The sequence below is a fragment of the Styela clava genome, chromosome 6 (assembly GCF_964204865.1).
Source record: "Styela clava chromosome 6, kaStyClav1.hap1.2, whole genome shotgun sequence".
NCBI lineage: Eukaryota > Metazoa > Chordata > Ascidiacea > Stolidobranchia > Styelidae > Styela > Styela clava.
Window position 1 is genome coordinate 13,779,392 of NC_135255.1, and position 24,315 is coordinate 13,803,706.

The window sequence follows — 24,315 nt, forward strand, 5'->3', positions numbered from 1 at the left end:
CAAAAATGTTTATTGTTTTATGATTCGATTCGGGTCAACATTGTCTTCCGGGTATTTGAGATGCAAGTGTTTTCGCAGCTTAGTGGGACTGTAATAATATAATACAGCATTGCCTAATATAAATGCATATTTATGAATTTATATAAAATCTTTCAAATTTGTCCTCAATTCTCTGGAATTTATAAATTAACACACTTTTTTAATATAGTTGAATCTATTGGACCTGTGAATGTATTGTGTGCTTTAATTTGTTCAGATATTTTTTAATAATTTTCAAATCATTTACATAACAACATTCCTATGTGGTGGTTTTGCTAGTATCTCCATTTTTTCGTCGTTACAATCTTACGGTGTTGAATAATAGAGATCAATGAAAGCATATGCGCAAATAACGGAGCGATTCTCAAGCGGGTTAATAAATAAATGCCTTGGAATGATTACGAAATGTTTTGTTTTTCTATCAACCTGTATTCCTGTCCATCAATTTCAATATACAAAATTGTTAAAATCGATTTTTCAACGATACGCCTCCAGAGAAAAAAGTTTATTTCCATCAGTTATCAATGAACAACTGACAATCCTTTGGTACACGTTTACATTTATAAAAACGATGAAAAAAAAGAGAAACCCGATTGCAATATAGAAGATCAAAAGTAAAATAAAGATAATTTTAGATCACGCCGTACGTATTTAATGTTCTGTATAATGTTTCAATTACACCATTTCGTGAGAATGATTGAAATAAATAACACAAAACAATAAATCAAACTGGCTTCACATTATTTGGTGATTTACAAAGCTAATATTCCATCATTCTCCGGTACTCCTGTGGTTTCAAAGCTGTATATATAATCTGAATCTGTAGTAGCTTCTGCTTCCGTCGTGAATGTTTCTGTAGTAAAGAGATTATATTTAAAAAACCTTTTATATAATGGGACAGTTTACACAGAACTCATATTTTGCGGCCGACTTTCGTACTGGAAATGTACTCTTATATTACAAAGGTACCCGGTATAAAATCTTTAGCAAAATAACAGAAAAAAATTAGATATAAACAAAAATTTTGGTAAATCTTCCTGATATGAAATGGATATGATATACAAGATAAAATGATATGATAGTATGATTAGCATATAGGCCTTAAATCAAGCATAAAGCGCTTGTTTCATCACAAAAGAAATTATCACACCAAATGAGCCGTAACTAATATTTACCTCCTGTTGTAAACTCAGTTGTGTATTCCGTAACATCTTCTGTGCCTGTTGTGTATTCATTTGTTGTTACTTCTCCAGTTGTTACAGAATCTGACGTCGTTGTAGAATCTGACGTATCTGACGTCGTAGGTTCATCAGTGCCCATCTACGTTCAAAATTTTATTTTAAAACATGGTTTATACAATTACATTTTAGTGGATATAATTTGATGATGACATACGCATGCAATAAAGTCAATGTTGGGGGTCGATGTTGTTATACGTCTTTCTATTATATTATGGAATATACTATAAATCTGGATGACATTAGTAAACAAGTGTTGCTATACCACACGCTGCATTGAAACTGAATCGAATTGAGTTTGATTCAATTTGAGTTTCAAAATATCCGGTAGGCAGGAAGATTGATATTGATATTGCTTTCGAATTTGTTTAAGTTGCGATTTCACCTTTGTTCTAACAAGAGAGCTAACTGCTGCCTGCGTTGAATCACCTTACTTGATTGCTAAGATTTTTGGTGAGATAAAATATAAATATATTTTATACATGTCTTTTTATTTCTTGGAAATTGCGATTTAGATCGAAAGCGAAATTTTCGAACGATAGAATGCCGTTATTGTATTTCAGAAAATACCTGATCCATATCATATTCAATAAATCATAAGTTGGCATATTCATAGAATTTATTATTTCATCGCGATGATACATTTTTGTTTAAAAAATGAAAAATAAAAGGAAACAAAGGAAAGCGGAAAATTGTTTTGTGTTAGTTTGATTTTTGAGATAACTACTGGTACAAGGCGCCACAACTCTTCAAGCCAGCATACATCAGAAGCGTATATTTCTGATTATTTGTTAACACATTCGCTACGATAAAATCGACATTTTCCCTGTATATATCCCTCCGGCAGTACATTTATAATTCAAGTACAATAAAAAGAATGGGAATGGGCGTATCTCACGCGTCACTTTAAACCAATTTGAACCTCAAATGGGATTTAATTTGCGACAAGAGGTATATTTAAGCACTGCTTAAAATAATCATCAAAGGAAATATCGCGAGCCTACGTAATTGACATGATTTATCCACACTTCCAACACCTCTTTATGAATTCTAAACTTACCGTAGTAGGCTGATCAGTAAAAATATATTTTAAGCACGAATTGCGATACTTTATCAAAAAAAGATTTTTTTACAAAATTGATAAAATTGCAAACGGTTTCGATAACATCCATTGAATAATTGTTACGTGAACTATCGTTTACCAGAAATATTTAAAAGTAAAACGCACCAATTAGCCGTCACATAATTGTGAATTTTTTTTTTTTTAGATTTATTGGCGATTCTAACTCAAGATCAATGCGGATCCTTCTGTAAAAATTCTACCCGCCACAATTCTTCAAAGAAAAGAGTTTTCAGAAGCCGAAGCAAACCTCCAATTACAATTGTCAGTCGTCACAAGTCATAAGTAATTCTATGATCATCTCTATTTATATACTAATCACACACCTCGGTAGTTTCTTCAGAAATGCCAGTTGTCATATATGGAAGTGAATCTGTAGTTGCAAACTTATCATCTGATTGATGAAATTCATGAAAATCTTTTCCTTTATCATTGAAAGTAAGGTCTTCAAAATTTGCTTCAATATGCTAAAAAAAAACGAAAAAAAAAACGACAAATTTAATTAATCGATTTGTCGAGAAAATATTTTGAATTTTTCCATCGCCTAAATGTATATATAAATTTTTATAATATGAATAAAACATTAATATAATTTAATAACATACGACGTTATAAATTTTGTTTTAGCAACAATGCTACATAATCTCGAAGGATTGTAAACGCAGGAAATCGCGATTGTATCGGCAACAAATACATAAACCAAATACACCAATCAGATTAGTTCAAACATAAAAACAACTTTGATGATGAAATGTCTAAATAATAAACAATAAAACAAATTTATTTATCTACTTTTACCATATAAAATTAAGGCCTTTAAAGAAAATCAAAACGTACAACTTTACCTGATATGGATATGCACTCGAATAAGCCAAACAACTCACAAATACTATAATACTAATCTTCATTTTTATCTGTTACTTTTTTATTTTCAAATTTGGTTACTGATGTTAGCGACTCTTTTGCTTCACAATATTTCAACTTAATGGTGGAAACTTCTGAAACGCGTCGTTTTTTATAACCAAGACACTGAGCTACAATTTTGTGACGTTTAACGATGGAACTTTCCTCTCTCCGATTACGCGAAGAAAACACCGATGTCTGACGCAAATGGAGGCGTCAAAGATGATAAAGTAGTCCGCATATCGCTTTTACCTCATATGGTCTTTGGTGTAATGCTTATTATTTACCTCTCATGGGGTATACATGTACTCTACAATCAAAATACCATTTATCTATGATCCACCCATGGTCTTTATCTAGATTCTAGATCATTCCAAAGTTTCTGAGAATTGCCTGGAGCGAAAATCAATATATATGGTAAAATACAGCATTCGAATTCAATATGTTCTGCGATCCAATATCATAATTATTCAACACATCATAATAACAATATCTGAAAAGAATGAATTAATCCCACTAATTAGTCTTTTCAAATTAGACGAAATCTCTAACGCTAACATACATTAATTAGATACCTGGTAACGAGAAGGTCCCATACAATTATTGATAACGAATCATTTTATTGCATTATACAGACTTGTAGCTCAGCTATTGTTTCAACAAGTTATAATATTGAATGTACGATAGAAGATTCCATCTACCATTTTACGGTTGTTTCTGAATAACCAAGCCTCTGATTGCTTATGACAGATTAATGGGTTAGGTACCACGGTAGTTTTTGTCTTCCGAATGTGTTTTCAATATATGTATATCACAGTTACTTACTAGAATGCTATTTTTCTTATTGTTATGAAAGAACCGCTTTTCTCATTAACCCCCAAACCAAATGCTTTGCTTTGAAAGTGGTTGAAGATTGTATTTTTCGTAAGAAGGCTATTACTTTTGTTCATTTCATAACTTTCTGTGGGCTGTATGGGATTTGCTTTTTGTGTGCGATTACGTCATCAAAATTAAAAATTTGCGCACCTTGTGGCGGTTCCGCCTTCGCATTAGGGGTCAGGCGAAATTGTGAAGACTATGGTACCGGTAGTCTTCTGTGACAGATTGCATACCCGTACTACTTCGGTTTGGCCTTCCTTGTTTTTCGGCGCATCTATACCACAGGTGCTATAAAGACTAGCCAATACGAAGAGTTTCTCTGAATATAATCAATTACGATTACGCTTTAAATCTAATTTAGATAATTGAGTACCCGGTTTTAAAATAACATTTAATAAGGAAAAGGAAGTTTATTTCGAGCGATTTTTTTACATGGCATATGATTATGAATATAGAATTATAAATTAATTGAATGGTAAGCATGTGTAATTATGTAGTACTTTTAATCGACGTTTGGCACAAAAGAAAAGAAAATTCATGACAGGCTAGTTATAAATCCAATTTATTTTTATAATTCATTTAGAAAATTAAAACCAACTTCTGAACCACCCAGTATTGCTCTCATTGCTTTGAAATGTTGAAATTAAAGGAAAAATGGTTCATGAAGCTGACAAAAAAGCAGATACAAAGATATTGACTGAATGCAAGCAAAGATAGAGTGTATTACTAAAGGGCATATCGCCTGGCTTAAAACAAGTAAAACAAGAATGAATACGACAACGTTCAAAATTATGTAAATTTTTTATTTCAATTTTCTATGTAATACAAAATTATACGCACATTCTATAGCAAAGTGGCTTTTTCCCGCGCTCAGTCGCACATAAACAATCAATAGTGGAATGTTTTCTTAGTTCGTTATAACAAAGATTTTTACCTACAAAGTTTTTATCTTCAGTGAAGTCCTACGGTGTCTAGAGTGATCAAAATTGTTTGATTTCTCACGCCCTTTTTATATCTTCTATCATGCCAGATTTAAGGCTGAAATTTTGATTTTCAGATAAAATCCTTTCAGTTGGATACAACAAGAATTTGGAGCGTTCCAATTTATTCATTCTTGTAGATCAGCGCATATCATACACTGTCAAAGGCGATCAACATTGTTCGCTTGATAACACTGTGTCAACTCTCAGGCCAAAGTTTCGAGTTGCAATTTGGGATTCGAGATTGTTAAATTCGGTAAATTCGTGCCTTCGGAAGTGTGCGCACTTACAGCTACCTACCTGCTTTTGCAAAAGTATATAATTAAATGAGTCAATGTCATACATTGAGCAAGTGGATCGACATATGATGACACAAATTACTGAAATTATGTCAATTGCAGCGATTCAAACTCCTTGCAATATTGGCTTTCTTTACTATTCTTTCATAAATACAACTGCATGTAGCCTACGCGCACCTGATATGAGTCATTTGAACCAACTTACACAGAACATTTGTGCACTTAACAGATGTCAATTCTACGTGATGGCACTACAGATTTTTGAATTTCAAGGCGTAATTATAATATACTACGTGGAGAATTGACTTTACAAAAACGTACTTTCACATTGAACTCTGCGAATACTTATTAAATAACATATATATATGGCTAATGAATAAAATAAAAAATGTATATGATTTGGCCATTCTTTCAATGTTAACCACACACTCAACTTACTCATGGTATAAGATTAGAAATAAATCCATCGAGATTCTACGTATTTTCAAATAAACCAAAAGGTGGTCACTTAAATTATACAAAGCCTTGTTTCCACTTCGTGTGGTCAATATGCTTTTTGGGTCATGCAGCCTATATTACAAAATACAGTAGAGGCGCATTGTTTAGTACTGAAATGGGATTTAAATTTCATTCGTTATACTAAAAACCAGACTGAAATTCAATATATATCAACGAAAATCTCACAGTCGCGAGCGAGATATTATTATTACAAGCCAAAAACGGAGTATCTTAGACTTGGAATCTATTTATACGTTATATACTGAAAGAGGTTTTCATAAAATAGCATATCTTATTAAATTAGCAAGTATTAATATTGATTAGTAGAATGTATCTAGATTTCAAATACCTGACTACGTGATATATCTGATTTAAAACCTGCGGTATGACGTTACTTTTCTGACACGAATATCGTGATTCTTTATTGCTTTCGTGAACGTCTGAATTTTACATGCTGGTTCAATTAAATTCAACTCACTTACTTAGAAATATTGCTCGACACAATATGTGGGCCACAGATTAAACTAGGGTTGTCATGGTGCATCTAAGGTTGTATCATACGAAGCATCACGTTGCCAAATCATTATGTATTCATGCAGACGAGATTGAGCTCTAAAAGTATCATTACGATATAGGCAGCAATAGGAATTATTTCAGTCGCCAATTAAAATACCAGAAGAGAGGTTATTCTAAAACTGATGTTGCATCGTTGAGCTCTGAAAGTAAAAGTAAAATATAGTTTCAAAATTGCTCACCAGAAGTGCAGTAAATTTAATGAATATTTGGGCCTCCAGAAATGTGTGTACTCATATAGAGGTAACTAATATTGTTCGTCTACTTTACATCAAGTTGTGTAAAGGGACTGGAACCTATGGGTAGGAATATATTCATTCGGCTAACACAGACAGTCCCCGAACTCGTAATAGAACTAAAATAAGGAAAATCTGAATAAAATTACGGCCTAACTCTAACCCGATACACACAGTACGGTAGTACCATTATTTTATACTCAGCGAGTGTTCCAACAGATAAAATAGTTTTTGTCGTAGGCTATCACTCGCTTATGTTTTTTTTTTAACTTGGAAACTTTATCTAAAAACTTCGCTTGAAAATAGTGGCTTTAACTAACTTTCCACGTTTTGCATGTCTAAGACTAGATCAAGTTATGAGGAATTTCAATTTGTTTGGCTCTATTCCCGGACAGAGTCGTTCGTTGATTAGAAAATGAATTTTTACTTGGTACATTCTCATCGACATTTTGAGGAAAATGGCTTTGTGATATATACTGTAGTTTCAGGTGTTTCCGAGATTTTGATTACGCTTAAAAAAACGAAAACTTACTAACTCATCATTCAGTTCAGAAAACCTCTTACGTAGAAACTTCTGGAACAAAACGATGAAAATAGTATTACTAACAGTCATATTATTAATCATTGCTGAATGGGAAGTAGAGAGTTTTACATTATCAAATAAGCAGGTAAGAATATTTTATACAACACTGTATGTTAACAGAGTTTGTGAGCTTCAAAAATTAACTTTTTTACACTAATCTTTTAAAAATACATCAATAATTTACAACGGCCTATTTCCCAAAGCATGTTCTTGAGCAGTAGTTTACTAAAAAAAAGTTCGTTCAATACTTTCAAATTCCAACCTTGAACGGACTACCTTTTTGAAGACCAAAAAATGAAATGAATAAAACATTTTGTGTGGAACAAAATCAACAAATTCCGAAAACATAGCTCTGTTATAGTATACACAATATAATAAATAATCGAATAGGATGAAGTATCATTAACGATGATCTAATGAGGCGTTTCATAACTTCTTCATCAAGAAGGCTATGCATAAAATATTCCTGATACGCAAGGAGTTACCATAGCGCAATAACCCCGAATTTGAAAATTTAAAATGCAAGTATCAAATACATGCTAACTCAATTTTCTTGTTTCGTTTTAATTTGCAACTTTACTCAAGCAAGCTGGTTTTGCAAGACTTTTCTGGTATATTTTTAATATAAAATAAATACCGGTAAGTTACTTTATATATTTCATTCTTTATATGTCAGTGGCAATTATATATTTTACATCTATCGATAGTTATTTTGTTTTCTTCGTATTTACAATACAAATAAACTTTCACGTAATTGAAACTCATAATTTACTTAAATAGGCTCTCCACGATTCACCATATTTACTAAGTAGAGTCAAAAGAAAGTTTGGAAATCGTGATACCGGAATAAAAAAGAACACAGACCTAGACGACTCAAATGAGTGAGTAAACTGTGATTGTTTGAAATAGATAAATATTATAACATATTTTGATTAGGAACGTTCAACAGGAATAGCCAAAAAATGGTTCCATTACATTTGAACCCACGTACATTTGAACCCATGACAATTGCACCTGTATGCTATTGCACCTATGGAATTTTTTTTGTTTCACGGATAGTTAAACCCATACTAACCTTAACCCATGGGTTTTAGCACCCGCATATAGATTGAACCCGTGGATATACGCATGGGTTCAAATGTACGTGGGTTCAAATGTACGGTCACCGCCAAAAAATATATGATGCTACTTTGGTCAGCGGTCTCAGCGGTTTGTGATGTCAGTGATTTTAGTTAAGGTTAAGAACTGAATTCTATGATAATCTCCTTATGAGATTGAGATCGCGTTAAGCAAGTGATATCGCATACTGAAGTGGCACCGAATGTATTTACAGTATATATATGCGTCATATATTTCCATCGATTAAAAAAATGGAATACTTCCAGTTTATGTGAACTTGGAAATTTTCAATTTTACATTTGTCTTGTTTTTCTGTAACGTATGATTAACTACATTTCCTAAACTGGTAAATTATTGGAGATTCATTTAATGAAGGCTACATTCATTATTTAATAAAAAAGTGTTTTATATAAAACAGCGACATTCTAAAATACAGATCAGCTAAACTTTATATTAAATTTGAAACAGAATAGACAATGAAGATCGTAAGGAACGCGACGTAAACGATCCATACAGAAAGGACGCTCTATTGCTTATTAGAGATTTGAGAAAGTTATATGGTATGCATCAGGGTAGCAATGATGAAAAAGATAACGAAATGGAGAATGACAAGTTGAAAAGTGCGATGAAAAGAATTTTACTAACATCTAGCCAATATAGGAGCAACGCAAGATCTTATACGGACAAACTAACCAACGAATATAAAGGAATGGGATTTGACAATAATCTAGCTGTTGCTCTCGGTAACCTTGAACGCAAGATGTCGCCAAAGAAGGAGGCATGAATTCACCAGTCAGACGGATATCAGCGAGTATTTTGCATTGCTTGTCATTAATTACATTCCAAATGTCAACACCTCTAAAATAGTGTGAAGATAATTACAGTTTAAATATTGGAAACTTTCAATATTTCCAATCTTTTTTTTATGACCAGCGACAGATTTAAAAGAATGTTTTAATATATTTTAGTATTTGTCCATTCGAATCATATCATTTAACGCCAAATGCAGATACGAAATATTCAGTAGATCAGACCAGTCTTGCAAGAGGTTTCAAAGTTTAATATCTTTCATTTCAAATCTAAAATACATGATGAAATATGATATCGTATATCTGGTTTGTCTTAATTCTTGAATATATAAATTTGTTCAAACGATAAATTACTTCTATTAATCTACACACATGACTGCATTTGAATCATGTTATCTTTGCATGAGTTGTTGTGGTTTATTTGATCTTATGATTATAATATATCAGAATCAGTTTTTTTTTTGCGAGTCAACAAAGTTTCAAATATTTTATACTAAAGCTAACGCCTGTCGAATTCATAATTAAATAATCATCATAGGTAACTAGCTTTCGTGTGTTAAGTTACTAAATTAGAAATAAAAACAGCAGTAGAGAAATTAAATTTAAGAAAACAAAGTCTAATGAGTAATATTTTTGGAACGAGAGAGCGATTCTCAAGTATATGGACACGAAAACTAAAACGAAACAGTACGAGTATGCAATCTGTCCCAGTAGGCTATCGGTACGGCAGTTTTACGAGTAACACGAACTCAGTACCGTCAAAAAGTGCGCAATTTGGATGACGTCATCGCACAAAGTAATAGCCTTCTGACGAAAAATAAAATATTTGAACCGCTGAAAAGCAATTGGTTCAGTAGTTAATGAGAGCGATTTTTCTCATGACAATAAAATTCCAACAGCAGCAACAACAACATAACTACAAAACAATTCATATGTACATTTCGTGTCCAATAATTGATCAAAAAAGGTTCAGGGTGTTTTATTCTTTATCGATTCATTTTATTTCTTATTTGTTCCTCATATATTAGGAGTTGCAATAAATCGTATCGCGTATCGTTTCTATCTATAATTTTTTCTATTAGGATTGGTAATACTTTTTATTATACCAAATGTGTAATCTAATACAAGTCTTCCAATTCCCAATATCGAATATAGATTTTACTGAGCATCAGCCTGAGTATGATACTATCTGAGACACGAAAGTTAAGTTGTAGAATTTGTTAAAATTTACCGGTAATTATAGTTACTTTATTATAGTTAGTCAGAGCCAAAAATGTCCGAGTTCAATAATTTTGGTTTTGTGCAGGTGATTGTTACATGCGCCCAAGGCTATAAAAAACAACATATATATGTTTGGAATAATTTGTAAATTTGAGAGCAGAGTAAACTTGATGACCTCGCAGTTAATAAATCAAAGATAAGAAAATGCTGAGAAAAGATTACATTAGAATACCGTACTGTATATAATTTCTATAACAGAAGTTACCGCACAAATATGGACATTTAAAACGCGTGTGAGATGTTAGAAACAGTTTCAAAAGAGTGAAGTGTATAGACCAAATTTTGCAAACAGATTTTTAACAAAGAAATATCATATTTTTTGCTTATCTGAATACTGAGAAAATTTGTTATTGTTCGTATACATTTTATGGCGATTATAACATCAGTGGTCTTTTGCGCTATTGATCAATTCGAAAAAATCCCATACTAACATATTATACAATATTTACAAAAAAATAATTATACAAATGATTCAATTATATTAAGTAATTAATCCAAAGTATTTCTGCTGGTAGACAAAACAAATTCCATATCAGTTTCTACCAATAGTAAAACATATTCTATCACGAAAGCTTGTTTTCACAAATCAATTTCGACAAGATGAAAGCAATTGTGTTGATCAGTATGCTTCTTATTGCATATTTCACAAATATTGCAGAACCGCACGGACAAGTGAGTATTTGAATTAAAATTTATTGATTGTGTATTTCATTTTACTCTCATTTCGGGTCTTAGAGCGAATATAGAAAATCACAAGTGTCACAGTCATGATTTAATTATGCTTCTCGAAGGATATGTGTGGGAAGTTTTTTTTTAGCGAATTCATAAAAAAATAAAAGCAGAACAAAAGCCCGTAAAACGAAACCTTCTGGGGCATCACTTTATTTTTTTCATTTTATTTTTTCATTTTCATTTGACCAAAACCTGCTGTTGGTAACAAATAAGTGGTTTGTATTTTATAGTGATAGAGAAAAATTCTCTCAAGAACCCAACGTCCGAGAAGTTATATCTAAAAATATTCACATTTAAAAAGAATATGTGCAACATTGCACTGTAAATTAAAACAGTGTTAACAATGTTAATATTAGTAACCCGATATCATAACATTTTCCTTATTGCACAACTGGTTGTACACCAATACATTGGTTTAACTGAATGAAAAAAACGCTTTCTGTTCAACCAATAGGAATAATCACTTTCAATTTCAAATTCAGGGTAATTCGAGAGCCTCGTTTCTGGACCGCCTGAAAAGAAGTTTGAATTATAAGTCGAAGGATGCAACGCTTGATTTCATGAGACACGTCAATTCAATAAAGTGAGTTCGCCATTCCTTCGTTGAGCACGAATGAGTACATATCGATCGCTTTGTTATTATGTTGTTGTTCGTGTTGTTGGTATTTTTGATGCAAAAATCGTTTCCTCCTCAACTACTAACTTCCTCCGGAACTTTCTGTGGTATGCGATGACGTTATTAAAGTTGCGCAGCGTGTCTTGGTTTCGTGACCACATGTCAGTTATCATCAGTGATGGTCAGACTACCAGTACGATAAAAGATTTGATACTACTTAGTTTCGGCCTCCCTGTCAATATATTTGAGCATCGCTCTCTTGTTACTTCATAATTTTGCATTGTCCGTATGCTTTATTTCTAGTAATTTCCAGATTGAAATTATAAAAATGTGTAACGATAAATAGGTCACGTGAGAGCCGCAGAAAAAGACAAGCAGCTGTAACAGATGAAGACACAGATGTGGGGCAGTCATACAATCCTAATGATCCTTCGGGTAATTAGAAGACCTTAAGTTACATTAAAATGTGAACGAAAATGATATTTGATATATTCTTCTGCTTTGTATGGGATTTGAGTAAGGTATGATCAGGGGCGAGCTAAACTTTTCTGTTGTGTTGTGTGGCGAGATTCTGATAATGATGCCCCTATTCCTCACTTCAAAGGTAATTCGGGGGATAAACAAATTCTAGATGTTCTTATACATAATAAATGAATAAATTAAAGGTCACGTAGACGAGTTCATTGGCAGAAAAGGGAAGTCAGCAATTGCTGAGTGTAAGAAGGATATACGCCGGATAGTTTTAGTTATTGTAATAGTGCAAGGATGCCATTTACCGTTGCATTTCAAGTTATGTCGCTAGTTGACCAAATCGATTGTCGAACAAAAGTAATATAATCAAAAATAATATAATACAAGAAACTTCAACTTCGTCACGAGTTTTGCAACAAATAGTGAATACTTTAGCATTTTCTGACTTTGGATGTCGACAGTCGTAACGGGTAGCGTTGGCTGGGAGGTTGAATATGGATTGATGACTGCAATAGATTGCTACTCTAGGTGGCGGCTTCGGGAATGAATTCTCGTCGCAAATATTCTATCACGGATTCTTATATGGTGTGACAAACTACTCCCGTGACTATCTTGAATCACATATTATACCCATTAAATAATAATTAAAAGAAGGAACAGTGGGTGAACTCAAAACATGGCATTTATTCATGGAGTCGTCGCGTTCCAGTATATTTAAAAGATAGTGCAAGGAAACAACTGTAACTTTGTTTATGTGTTGCATGTGTATCAATATATAAAATTTTACTTTTACAAAGTTCCGTCTCACCTGCAACGAGCTTTACCTACAAAACTATGTGTGGAAAGGTGGTATTGGAGGCGTTAAGAAGCACTCATGATCATTTGAAAATATCAATACGAGTCCTCCCATGTCATTTCTCATGGCCTGCTTTAATCACCAAAATTGTTATGATTTCTTCAATGGCGTGTGGTCTTATTTTATAACGTATAAACTAGAAAAAAATTAATAATGCCACTTGAAGGTGGGTACATATAATAAACTACGCACGCGATGTTACATTTATTTATTTAAGAATAGTAATAGGTATGAATATGAATTATGCGCTTATGAATAATTTATAACGATCTACAAATTTAGTATGTCCTCATAAAAAGGACAATAGTTTGTATGATCAGAATGCCCATAATTATGAAGACAATTTTGCTAATAGTTATGGTGACGATAATGACTTCGATAAACTTTAACCAACTCCACGTTACATATCCAACAAACCATATAGCGTAAAAAAAATTAATGAATTCTGGCACTACAATATATTATCTAAACTTATTAATAAGTTCCCAGAAAGGGTATTTCTATCAGGTCACATTAGTTGTATCGCAGAGCCATGATAAAAAACACTTAGCTACATGCGTTTTTCGAAGCAGCCTCATTACTGGGAATAAAATAGAATTTTTGACTATTCACGGTTAGATTTCAAGTATATTTTTATCCGTATAATACAGGTTAAAGTACAGGTGTTCTATACTATTGGAATAATTTTCAGTTGACTGGAGATTAAACAATTATAAATTGGCAAGCAGATCAAACAGAACACAAGTGAATTCGTCAAGCTCAAGTATTAAAGAAAATTCTAGATTCCAGTGGCGGTTGCCCCTGATGCCTTTCTAATGTGAGTGAGCCAAGATCAAATGCAAAGTTTAGTATTTGCCAAAAAGTGAAAGATCATTTAATTACAAAATTAATACTGAGGAGTTGCTTATTTACTGATGCTTGAAACTCTGTCTTTACATAACCTTACCTTTCTTTGAACTTCAAATTTCCGTAAGAAGGGTAATATTTGTTCGGATACGAAATACCGCGTCAAATCATTTTGCAGCTAACAAGTAATGTTGTAAGTTTTTTTCTTAATTAAAGGAGCAATGATTCACTAAAAATATTCTCACGAAATGTGAACAACAAAGGAAAGATTTACAAAAACAATACCCAATAGAAATTAAGCTATTTAAATATACCAAATATTGGAAGAACAATTTCTCAAAAGAAGCCTTCCACTGAGTTTTTGTTTTTCTCCATTCCAAGATGATGGATATGCATTTGCCTGGGACGCCTGTTGCCATAGATATGGATGACGAATTACAGGTATTTTTTTTTGTGATATCGCTGATTCTTTCTTTTTAACAATTAATTTTTTAACAATATGTTCATCGGCTATCGGTTGGATCATTCTGGTTTGTCTAATAATCCTAGAATGGGACTAGGTACAGGAAGAATGGTTGAACCTCGTCTATTAACTATTATATTGTTATAGAAGAGTATGAAATTTATCTCAAGATAGGTAAGCTGATATGACGTCACACTCAAACCACGACTAAGTTTATGTTTAGCTGGCCAGTTCTAGTTGAACGTGACTGGAAAGCGCACTTGTCGCATTTTACAACCAACAGTAGTTTGTATATGTTTTGAGGGGCATTTTCAGAAAATTATTATAATATTCATAACTTAATGAAAGATTTAGGTATACAAATTTGTTCATGTTGATAAACACATCCTACAGATATGAAACAAAATAAATTTCTACACTCCGCGAAAGTGTCTTTATTTCTTATTATCGGGATAATGAAGATACTGATTAATTTTAAATACCGAACTAGGAGTGAATCTCAATCTTGACAGAACTCCTGCCTTCGTGAATTAAAAAGGACTTATTTGTACCCCACACAGTTATGCCACGGAGTTGCTAATAACAAAACACTTTCGCTATCAATAGTTTAATTCCCATCGACGCGAAGAGATCAATTATAGTATATTAACCTATGTTTCCGCAGGAACTGGATGATGAAATTAATCGACCACCGAGTTCACACTCGTCTGTATCAATTCCTTCATTACCGTCTGGATCACGACCTTCCACAGGAAAATCTTCACATCCATCGAACAATATGTCACCAAGATCTACGCCGCTGCCATCTTCTATGTCAAACAAATCGATTCCGAAGTTCCCTAGGTCAACAACCCCGATGTCTGCAGCTGCTTCGAGGCCGCCAAGCAGCCAGATTTCTAAATCAGTAAAATCCTCTCAATTTTTGCGACCAATGACAGCAGCGTCAAGCGGGTCTTCTTCGTCTTCGTCTTCTTCTCCGCATGTCACCGATTCTCAGTCAGCAAGTCCCCGTCCACCAAATACAAAATCTTCTGTATCTCTGCGATCGTTTGCTGATTCACTCTTTCAACTGCCAAAATCTGCGTCACGAGCCGCGTCTCAAAGACCACCAACCGCTGGTTCTCGTCCAACAACCTCAGAATCGCGAAAATCAAGCACCAAGTCCAATTCCGGATCGAGCACTGGATCCATGGGATCGAGGTTGTCGATGTCAAACTTGGATGTTTCACCGGAGGAGGATACTCAATGGAGGGCTAAATTGCGGCCGCATTGTTTCACGCCTCACTTGAGCGAAAAGTAAGAACTCCAACAAATAGTTGACCTAAAATTAAAATCGCAATCCCATCATTTCAAGCTAATAATTTCTTTCCCCTAGGCCCTAAGCATCACTCATCGCGATTATGAGCTTTTATATGCTCATATCATGCTCTCATGCTCGGTACTTCACATGTTTAAAATGGATGTCGAGTCCAATAAAAATGATAGAATTACATGTACAAAAATCTAGCATTTATCGCATTTCAATTTTAGTGTGAATGATTTCTTGTGATACTAAATCAATTCTTTAATAAAATATTTATTGTTTATTCTTACAAGGTATCTCTGTCCTGCTTGCACGAATGTTTTATATTACCCTGTCCAGCTGTCGAACTGCGACCATCAAGTATGTAGTTCCTGTCTCTCAGATATTATGCGTGGAGTGAGATGCTGCCCAATAGACAAAAAACATATAGATCGATCACAGGTATCATTATTTTTAAATAAACTACTCCTGCAGACATTTTCTATCAATTTTAACTGACGAAAGAAAGTAGTTTTAATTTGAATGAAATTTTATCTTAAAATTTCAGGTTATTGTGCGACGAGATTTCAGCCGGGAATTGAACTCCAAAAAACTATGTTGTCCTCAAAATGATCTAGGATGCTCCTGGACTGGAACGTATGAAAATTTCAAGGTAACTTACAGGGTTAAACTATTTAGTTAAAAATTGCTGGGACCACATTATCCCTTTGAATAAAAAAAGGGATTACCACGAAGTGTTCAACATATACGCGCTCTGGAAGAATATCAGGTAGCAATCGTTTGTAAAGTTTAATGCCAGATTGAACAAGGGATATATATATATAAAATTATTAGCCTATGCTCTATAAGGATACTATTTTGTATAAACTTGAAAGCGATTTGTTCAGTATTTACCCAGGAAAGGGGTATTTTACTTTAAGAACAATGAAAGCAAAACGTTTACATAGTGGCCACTTTACCAGTGCTTGTGCACGTAAAGTCCAAGAGCCATCATCTTTAAAAAGGGAGGAATCAAAAATACTATGACGCAATTTCAGAATCCTGCATACGGCAAACTCACAATTACCATCTAGTGTCTCTTGTGTAATTTGTCACAGCTATTATTTATGAGGTTGAACAGCTAATTTTCAATATCTCAGGAACATTATAGTTCATGCGAGCACGCTGACGAAAATTGTACAAACGGATGTGGATTCCGCAGTGAAAAACGACACATGGATAATCATTTGATGAATGAATGCTCTCTTCGAATGGTGACTTGCGAATTCTGCACAAGAGCTGTGAGAGCGGAGAAAGAGATTGATCATTTGAAACAGTGTCCGAGATTTCCAATAAGCTGCTCTAATACTTGTGGAAAGAAGGTAGGTTCTCATTTATTACTTCATTTTACACGTCATGTTATCCTTCGCCCATCACCCTTACTTTCCTCACTCATTCCTGACTTCCTTGCTTCTCTCTTCTTTATCCTATTTCTCATATTTTTTTTCATAAATCACCCCACTACAATTTTTGCTGAAAATCTTACTCACGTTTTTTTTAAGCAAATTCCGAGAGAAGAACTAGCTCGCCATATTGAAGAAGAATGTCCGTTTGGAGAAATCAAATGTCCTTTTAACAGATTGGGATGCTATGTGGCGGTGAGAAGGAAATTATCATTCTTTCGATTTATTTGAGAATTTTCTGTATAATGTTTAAACTGAGCCTGACTCAGATACAAGAATTCTACACGTAGGCTACCCTGTATGTTGTATTATACGCAGATTTTTGAGTATAATGCCACAACGTATGTTTTGCGCAAAGATGTCGCATTTTATCCTATAAATAGAAAACACTCTTTGACAACAACTTTCTGTATGTTTGCTCTTTCGAAATGGGGGACATAGGAAATGGTTCAAAGTACTTGCATAGTGCACTTCTACAGCTGACCAGTTCATGTGGCATAACTTTATATTTATCTACCAGGGCACGAGAGATTTTGTTCGTCGTCATATCTCCGATGACCTTGCAAATCATATGGAAATGTTGTGTCGAGGTTTGAACGAAGCAACGGATTTGTTGGATGAGCATGGCAAGGCTATCACAAGCCACGAAACTAAAATCCAAGATACCACTTTACAGGTACGTGGTGAAAGATTGATAAACTGCAGTCTACCCTGAAAAGTTTTTTTTTCAATAGGATAGTACAGTAATATGACTCGGTATTTTTCACATCCCATTCTCAATAGGGCTGGGCATTTTCGAATACCTCATAATTTTAGTATCGAAGTGAATATTTTTTATGATCGAATCTCGATTACTTGGAAGATATGTAATTTTATGTGATTTTCTTACTTTAATGGGTGCTCCAGACACACAAATTACTGGAAACATACAATCTATCACCCACGCTGAGTATTTGCACACACTGAGAACCTTTTTTCATCAATAACTTACCAGAAAAGAAAGAGTCATATGGCAGTAATGCACTTTAAAAATATGGCTTCAGTAAAAAAAATGAAGAATTCACCTTGACCTATGTCGGACAAAAAAAGCAAAATTGCGACGATTCGAAATTCTCGTCTGAACTGATTCGTTTTGAATATTCGATTCGAAATGCCCAGCCCTAAGTGTCAACGCTTCACAAGGGTTATACGATGCAGACTATTTCTTTATCGGAACAACATAAGACTATTTAACGAAAAATTAATTTCAGATTTCGAATGTACTGAGAACACAAGGTTGCCAACTTTTATGGAAAGTTGATAATTGGGCTCAAAGAGTAGTGGAAGCAAATTCGGGGAAGAAAACTATTTTACGAAGTCCGCCATTTTATACGGGAAAATATGGGTACAAACTGGCTCTTACATTGATGCCCAATGGAGATGGAAAAGGTAAGATTTGCAATTCAACTTTACTACTTTAGAATATTGTTGGTTCGGCTAACACATGGCTCTCTCTCTTCCGAACAGCTAAAGGCAACTGCTTGTCTCTATATGTGTGCTTGGTAAAAGGGGAATACGATGCCTTGGCATCCTGGCCTTTCAATATGACAATAACGTTCACGCTGGTTGATCAATGTCAGGATCCTAGAGCAAAACTGGATCATGTGTATGTGTTGAGACCTAATCCATGCAAGGTAAACTATTTGTAACTATGAATTAAATTACTGTTATCAGGAACATCGAAATTCAGTTATATTCGGTTTTATCTATATTTGAACGTGTCATTCTGATTCGTCAATCACTATTTCTATAGATGTTAGTGTCTGAAGTAGATACTTAGTTTGATGCCAAATATGAACATTGTATGCAATGTGGTTTCGTATCTCCTAATCTTCGTTTTAATCTCCTTCCAAACTGGGAAAGCAATATCCGAAATATCCTAATATCGTCCTTGCCGCACAATTACCTTCCCGCCTCAGCGAAACCCATATTACCCCAACGGAAATGTGATATGGGTTTCGCTGAGGTAGCTTCAGGCTATCGAAAACTGATAAGGTTATTGGAAAAAGCCAACAAAGTGCTTACTTGAAGCGGCATTACGATTCAGATATGACATGTTCATATTATGAATATTGATCCTAAGCAGATCGTAATCTGATCCGTGAAAAATTTTTGTTTTGTTTTTTAGGATGTTTCTTGAAATGACATTCCCCTCTTTTGTTTTCATTTTTCAAAATGTATAATATTATATTCATATTCAAAAAAAAACGAATAAAAATGATTTTGATTTTTAAATTTCGTGCTCTGCTGAGTTTACATGGTCAAATGCGAGCAATAAAGAGTGGGATATCTAAATAATGAAGTATGACATGTATTCCAGGAAAGTCTTTTACCTTTTCTTACACTCTAAATGTCTTTCTTTACAGTATACCGTTCTTGCTCCAAGTTATGCTATTTTTGCAGGAAAATCTGGCTTTTCTAGGACGACCTAATGTCAACGCAAATCCAAGTTTTGGAGCGCAGTCATTTGCACCGCTGGATTTATTGGAGACACGTGACTATGTTCGTGATGACGTCATATTTATCAAAGTGCAGACTGACCACGAAGAATGAATTGAATGAAAGAAATTTTTTTCGCATTTTTTTTTCAACTACCGACATTTCACTCTAAATGTTGCTGCTTTTTGTAATTCACGAACACATCTTTCAGTGATACTTAGTATAATTCATTTAACTTTGGATTTCCGTTGAAATTGAGGTGGCCATATTGACCATTTGACCTTTGTGTGTGACCTTGTATTCATATATATATATATATATATATATTTGATAATTGCTTTCGTATTTCAATAATTTTTGCACATGTAGAAGTTGAACTCGCATGTTCATTAATACGCTCGTCACGACTTCGTTCTTCACTGATATCGGTATATTTCACGAACTCATCTTCATATGACTCTCCGTGCAATTCTATTAACATTTGTCTCGATTTTAGTTACCATTGCGGTAATCATACCGGCCATTTGCAAAATGACCACTTAACCTTCGTCGCCCGTTATTTGCCTATATATTTGTGCATTTCTCTCTTGTCAATTGATTTTGCCAAGTGTGGAGGTCGAACTTGTATGTATGTAAATGGATCGCCATGACCAATTCTCATGACGTTCATATTTTAGGCTTTCATTGTGTAGAGCAATGCTTCTTAACCTGGGTTCGATCGAACACCTGGGGTTCGATGAAGCCGTACCAGGGGTTTGACGAAAGTACTCTGGAAGATTTGTAATATTATGAAACCTTCTTAATATCCTATTATCCAGCAGACTAATTATGGAAACTTAGCTATAGTTCACCTCAGATATTCAAACTTACATGTTTAAAAACTCATAATATTGTGTGTAGCTTTAGTGAACTTCTAACTGACTGTTACACATTAGATACCAATTGCAATTCATCGAAAACACATATCGTCACAGATGTCGTACGACTTGGTGTAGCCTGCTTTCTATTATAGCGCCATTTTGGGTTTTCTGCATGCTCTTTGGGTTTTCTGCATTTAATTGGCTGCGAGCTGCTAGGAATTCATTTTCCTCCAAATTTGAGTCGCTTAAAAAGGTTGAACTAATGTTTTAAAATTACACCACAATTATCCTTTCTATATTCTTGTGCACAGTTAGCTTCTCCTCATATAGTTCTGATTACGCTTTAAATCGTTCAATACGATGGGGTTCGACGGGGGTTTGTGGAATAGCACAGGGGTTCGACAGGCTAGCAAAGTCTATGAACCACTGGACTGTAGAGTTTGAATGAAATAATATTGGAATTACAGTTTGAAATAAAGATTATACCTTGCGAAGGTTATAAACTTCTGGTTTTTGGTTAGCTGTCACTCAAAAAACACGATTTAAAAATGAATATATTATGTATATATATATATATTTCCATTGCAAATTTCTATATATATTTGTTGTTTAATTAACATACATGACTAAATTATGGAGAACTAAACGCCTTGTGTACATCATTATTTCGCTCATGAGCGATTGTCGATAATTTGATCAAATCAGCCAACTCTTCTGAATTATTTTTTGAGTCGAATCTGATTTAGGAAATTTATGTAAGGTTATGATGTTGCGCCGAAGAAATTGAAAAAAATATAACTGGTGTCACAATTTCCAAAGCGAAATTGGTAGATCGACGGATGTCAATTGACAAACCACAGTAGATCAACATGCTTGAAGTATTGAAATGCCTCAAACCAAGACCCAATACAAAAGCAAATCGCAACTACCATCTAACTGAGTTTATCGAAAAAGCTGACAGATCAGTCAGGCGATATGCCGCATGATGGCGCCATATGCGCAAAAATTACACAGAAAAATGACCCACAAATACCCTTTGTGTCGTAAAAGCCAGCATTGCATAACAAGGAGCATGAAACCAACATATAAATTTGCGTGCGAATATACAAATTTGGTCAAAGCACATAAATGTTGATTCGGAGAAGAGTTCCATGTGAGTGCTTTATTCGAGGAACCCAGCAATGCCAAATTATTATTTTAACGTATTTACTGCTGAGTACTCCTGCTACAAATAAAAATTTCACTCTGCACGAAACAAATCTATGTTTTTGCCGAGAAATTTATTAAGCAAAAGAATTTCCGTCCTCATTATTGAAGTATGCGATATATATTTAGTCAAAATATCTATATTTCAAGCTCCTATTGCATTAAAATCAAAATACTTTAAACAGGTTTACAGATTAATGTGCAGCGACTTCTAGAAATTGTAGTTGCCTCGATTGTATTAGAATTGTTATAGAACGATTATTCTATAACTTCCTTTATTTGATAGTTGCCTACTTACTGATTACGTCAATTTCCCTGCGGCGCGAATGACGCAATATTTACAAGCTACTATTAGGCTATATTGTTTTAGTAGCTGGACTGAATAATATTTGTGTTGTTTGTGAGAAAGAAATTTAAAAACTTCACTTTGGTGTGAGTTGTTGAAGTATCGAGCATGTTTTCTATGTAATTCTCTGTCGATCAAAATTCTCGGTTTCTGATTACTCTTAGTTTCTATAACTCCTTTTTGTACGCCAATGTAGTCAACATCTGAGAAGCTAGTAAAATAGAGAAAATTTAGTTAAAACAGCTTACTTGATGTCTATTGAGTTGACAGAAATGAGAGGTGAAAAGCAAAATTTTGTTTACAATTCTTGAAGCCATATCACTAGAACACACTATTTATAAATGTAATCGCTTCAACAGTTTGATGCTTGAGGGGTGAGTTTCACTTCTTTTAGATAGCGTGGTGGTAACTGGTAATATCTTCATGTCCATACCATCCGTTCATTTTAACTTAACGAAACGAGCCTTTTACGATGTATATGGTTACCGTCTAACATATCATATTATTTGCTTTAAGTATCTGTACAGCGTTGCTACTATACTAGTATAATAAAACACATTTACAATTATTATTAAATAGCGATGTCTCATGCATATGACTGAGTCACTTGGTGAGTAATTGCACACGCAATAGAACAAGTGGTAGCACACTGACACAAATGCTTCAAAATAACTAATAACAAGTCACTCCAGTTATTGCATTAAATTTTTATTATTCCATATACGTAAATGCGTTCTCTAATAAATCTCTAAGCAGTTATAAAATTGGCTGATAGAAAGTAGAAGGTCAATCACGGCTATGACTGAGGCAGGTGAATTTAATGAAAGTGACGAACGCAGTGAGTGATACATAAGTATTATATTGTGTCAAAGGAAGTCGTGCGATATAGCCACAATGTCACGTTTTTGAAGTATCTGTTATGTTTTGTTTTAATTATTGAATATAGTGCAGATTCAATTATGGGGTTCTCAATGCCAGCCTCAGCATTATAGCACGAGAACATGTTTTCGAGTTCAGCTTGACAATCGCATGTAGCGATGGAATAGACAGACTATATCTAATCAGACAAATGATGTGGTATCTCAAAGTGCTGTTGCTATGCCATTTGGGGTTCAATAGATAGCGAGACACGTCCCAAATACCACATTTTTAATGTAGCAGTTCCGGTCTCGGTGGAGTGTATGCAATTCTGTAAAGCTGTAAATTAATATAAAAGTTATATTCCAATCCAAGACTGCGACAACAGTAAGACCACTGACTTCGTAATAACAAAATTTCGACTCATAAACTTAAGCCTTTGCAAACAGTTTCATTTGAACCGTGCCGTCTATGAAAGTGTTGATATTCCGACACCAATTACAGAGAGTTCACTAATTCGATGCCAAATAAACACCATTTCGTCTCCAATTTCAACATCAAAAAACGCCAAATTTCGACTTTACAATCTATCGCTTCGCAATTCATTCATGCGTGAACTGACAATAGCCCGCGCCTTATTTTATCGACTGCATATGACTATTTCGAAAAAGTCATGTTGTTATCAGTTTGGTTTCATTTTTCTCTGGTTTTCAATTAGAACAATATTGGGTAATTGTGGTAGTGTTTTTCGCTTTCAGAGACAAAACAAGTATAAAGTAGTAATTATCAGAAAAATGTGATATCAGAGACACGGCATGTCTGTGTTGTGATATCATGAAAATGACAAATAGTGAGGCCAGGTGAAAGTATGAGGCCTTCGACCAAATATTATTATTTGTGCCAATTACTGTCAATCGATCAACAAAAACAAAACGGCATGTCGTAAATCTAATTAATTGGTGAATCTGTAAACAGTTGGAATGTTATGGTATCAATCACAAAATGAATGGCATATTCTTCCGCCAAAATTAATCAGATGAGTAATCGAAATGTTGGTGGTATGAAAGAACGAATGACGTCATAATTTTCACCTGCGTCTGGTTGTGTTTAGAAGCCCTTTAATAATAAAATAAATATATATAAAAGATTGGTTCTAAACATAACTAAACTAGTAAAATTTTAAAATAGATTTTTCAAATGAACGACAGTTATGTTAAAAACAATTTGTTCTTTCCATCAATTCGATATTTACGTTGGTAAACAACGAATACCATCATAGTT

At 33.9% G+C, this 24,315-nt stretch overlaps 3 protein-coding genes across 6 annotated transcripts; 2 read left to right on the forward strand and 1 right to left on the reverse strand.

The window, feature by feature from the left end:
- Positions 1 to 512: 512 nt before the first annotated feature.
- Positions 513 to 3,567, reverse strand: LOC120331864 (uncharacterized). Its single transcript, XM_039399029.2, has 4 exons — positions 3,243 to 3,567; positions 2,724 to 2,864; positions 1,215 to 1,359; positions 513 to 892 (listed from the first exon to the last, which is right to left on the reverse strand). The coding sequence occupies exons 1-4, from the start codon at positions 3,303 to 3,305 to the stop codon at positions 792 to 794; spliced, it is 450 nt and encodes a 149-aa protein (XP_039254963.2). The 5' UTR covers positions 3,306 to 3,567; the 3' UTR covers positions 513 to 791.
- Positions 3,568 to 5,307: 1,740 nt separating this feature from the next.
- Positions 5,308 to 12,385, forward strand: LOC120330740 (uncharacterized). 3 transcript variants are annotated; one of them, XM_078114085.1, is made up of 6 exons: positions 5,308 to 5,415; positions 7,313 to 7,433; positions 8,129 to 8,229; positions 8,936 to 11,229; positions 11,772 to 11,872; positions 12,252 to 12,385. In XM_078114085.1, the coding sequence occupies exons 2-4, from the start codon at positions 7,353 to 7,355 to the stop codon at positions 9,249 to 9,251; spliced, it is 498 nt and encodes a 165-aa protein (XP_077970211.1). In that variant the 5' UTR covers positions 5,308 to 5,415; positions 7,313 to 7,352; the 3' UTR covers positions 9,252 to 11,229; positions 11,772 to 11,872; positions 12,252 to 12,385. The 3 variants fall into 3 exon arrangements, with proteins under 3 accessions (XP_077970211.1, XP_077970212.1, XP_039253580.2); XM_078114086.1 differs by having other exon boundaries at positions 5,324 to 5,415; positions 7,318 to 7,433; XM_039397646.2 differs by lacking the exon at positions 5,308 to 5,415 and adding an exon at positions 6,556 to 6,772.
- Positions 12,386 to 13,966: 1,581 nt separating this feature from the next.
- On the forward strand, positions 13,967 to 22,164 carry LOC120330737 (TNF receptor-associated factor 4-like). Of its 2 annotated transcripts, none has more exons than XM_078113616.1 (10): positions 13,967 to 14,519; positions 15,206 to 15,837; positions 16,138 to 16,285; positions 16,392 to 16,496; positions 16,984 to 17,205; positions 17,386 to 17,481; positions 17,807 to 17,962; positions 18,537 to 18,714; positions 18,793 to 18,959; positions 19,692 to 22,164. In XM_078113616.1, the coding sequence occupies exons 1-10, from the start codon at positions 14,460 to 14,462 to the stop codon at positions 19,755 to 19,757; spliced, it is 1,830 nt and encodes a 609-aa protein (XP_077969742.1). In that variant the 5' UTR covers positions 13,967 to 14,459; the 3' UTR covers positions 19,758 to 22,164. The 2 variants fall into 2 exon arrangements, with proteins under 2 accessions (XP_077969742.1, XP_077969741.1); XM_078113615.1 differs by having other exon boundaries at positions 19,729 to 22,160.
- The last annotated feature ends 2,151 nt before the right edge of the window (positions 22,165 to 24,315 follow it).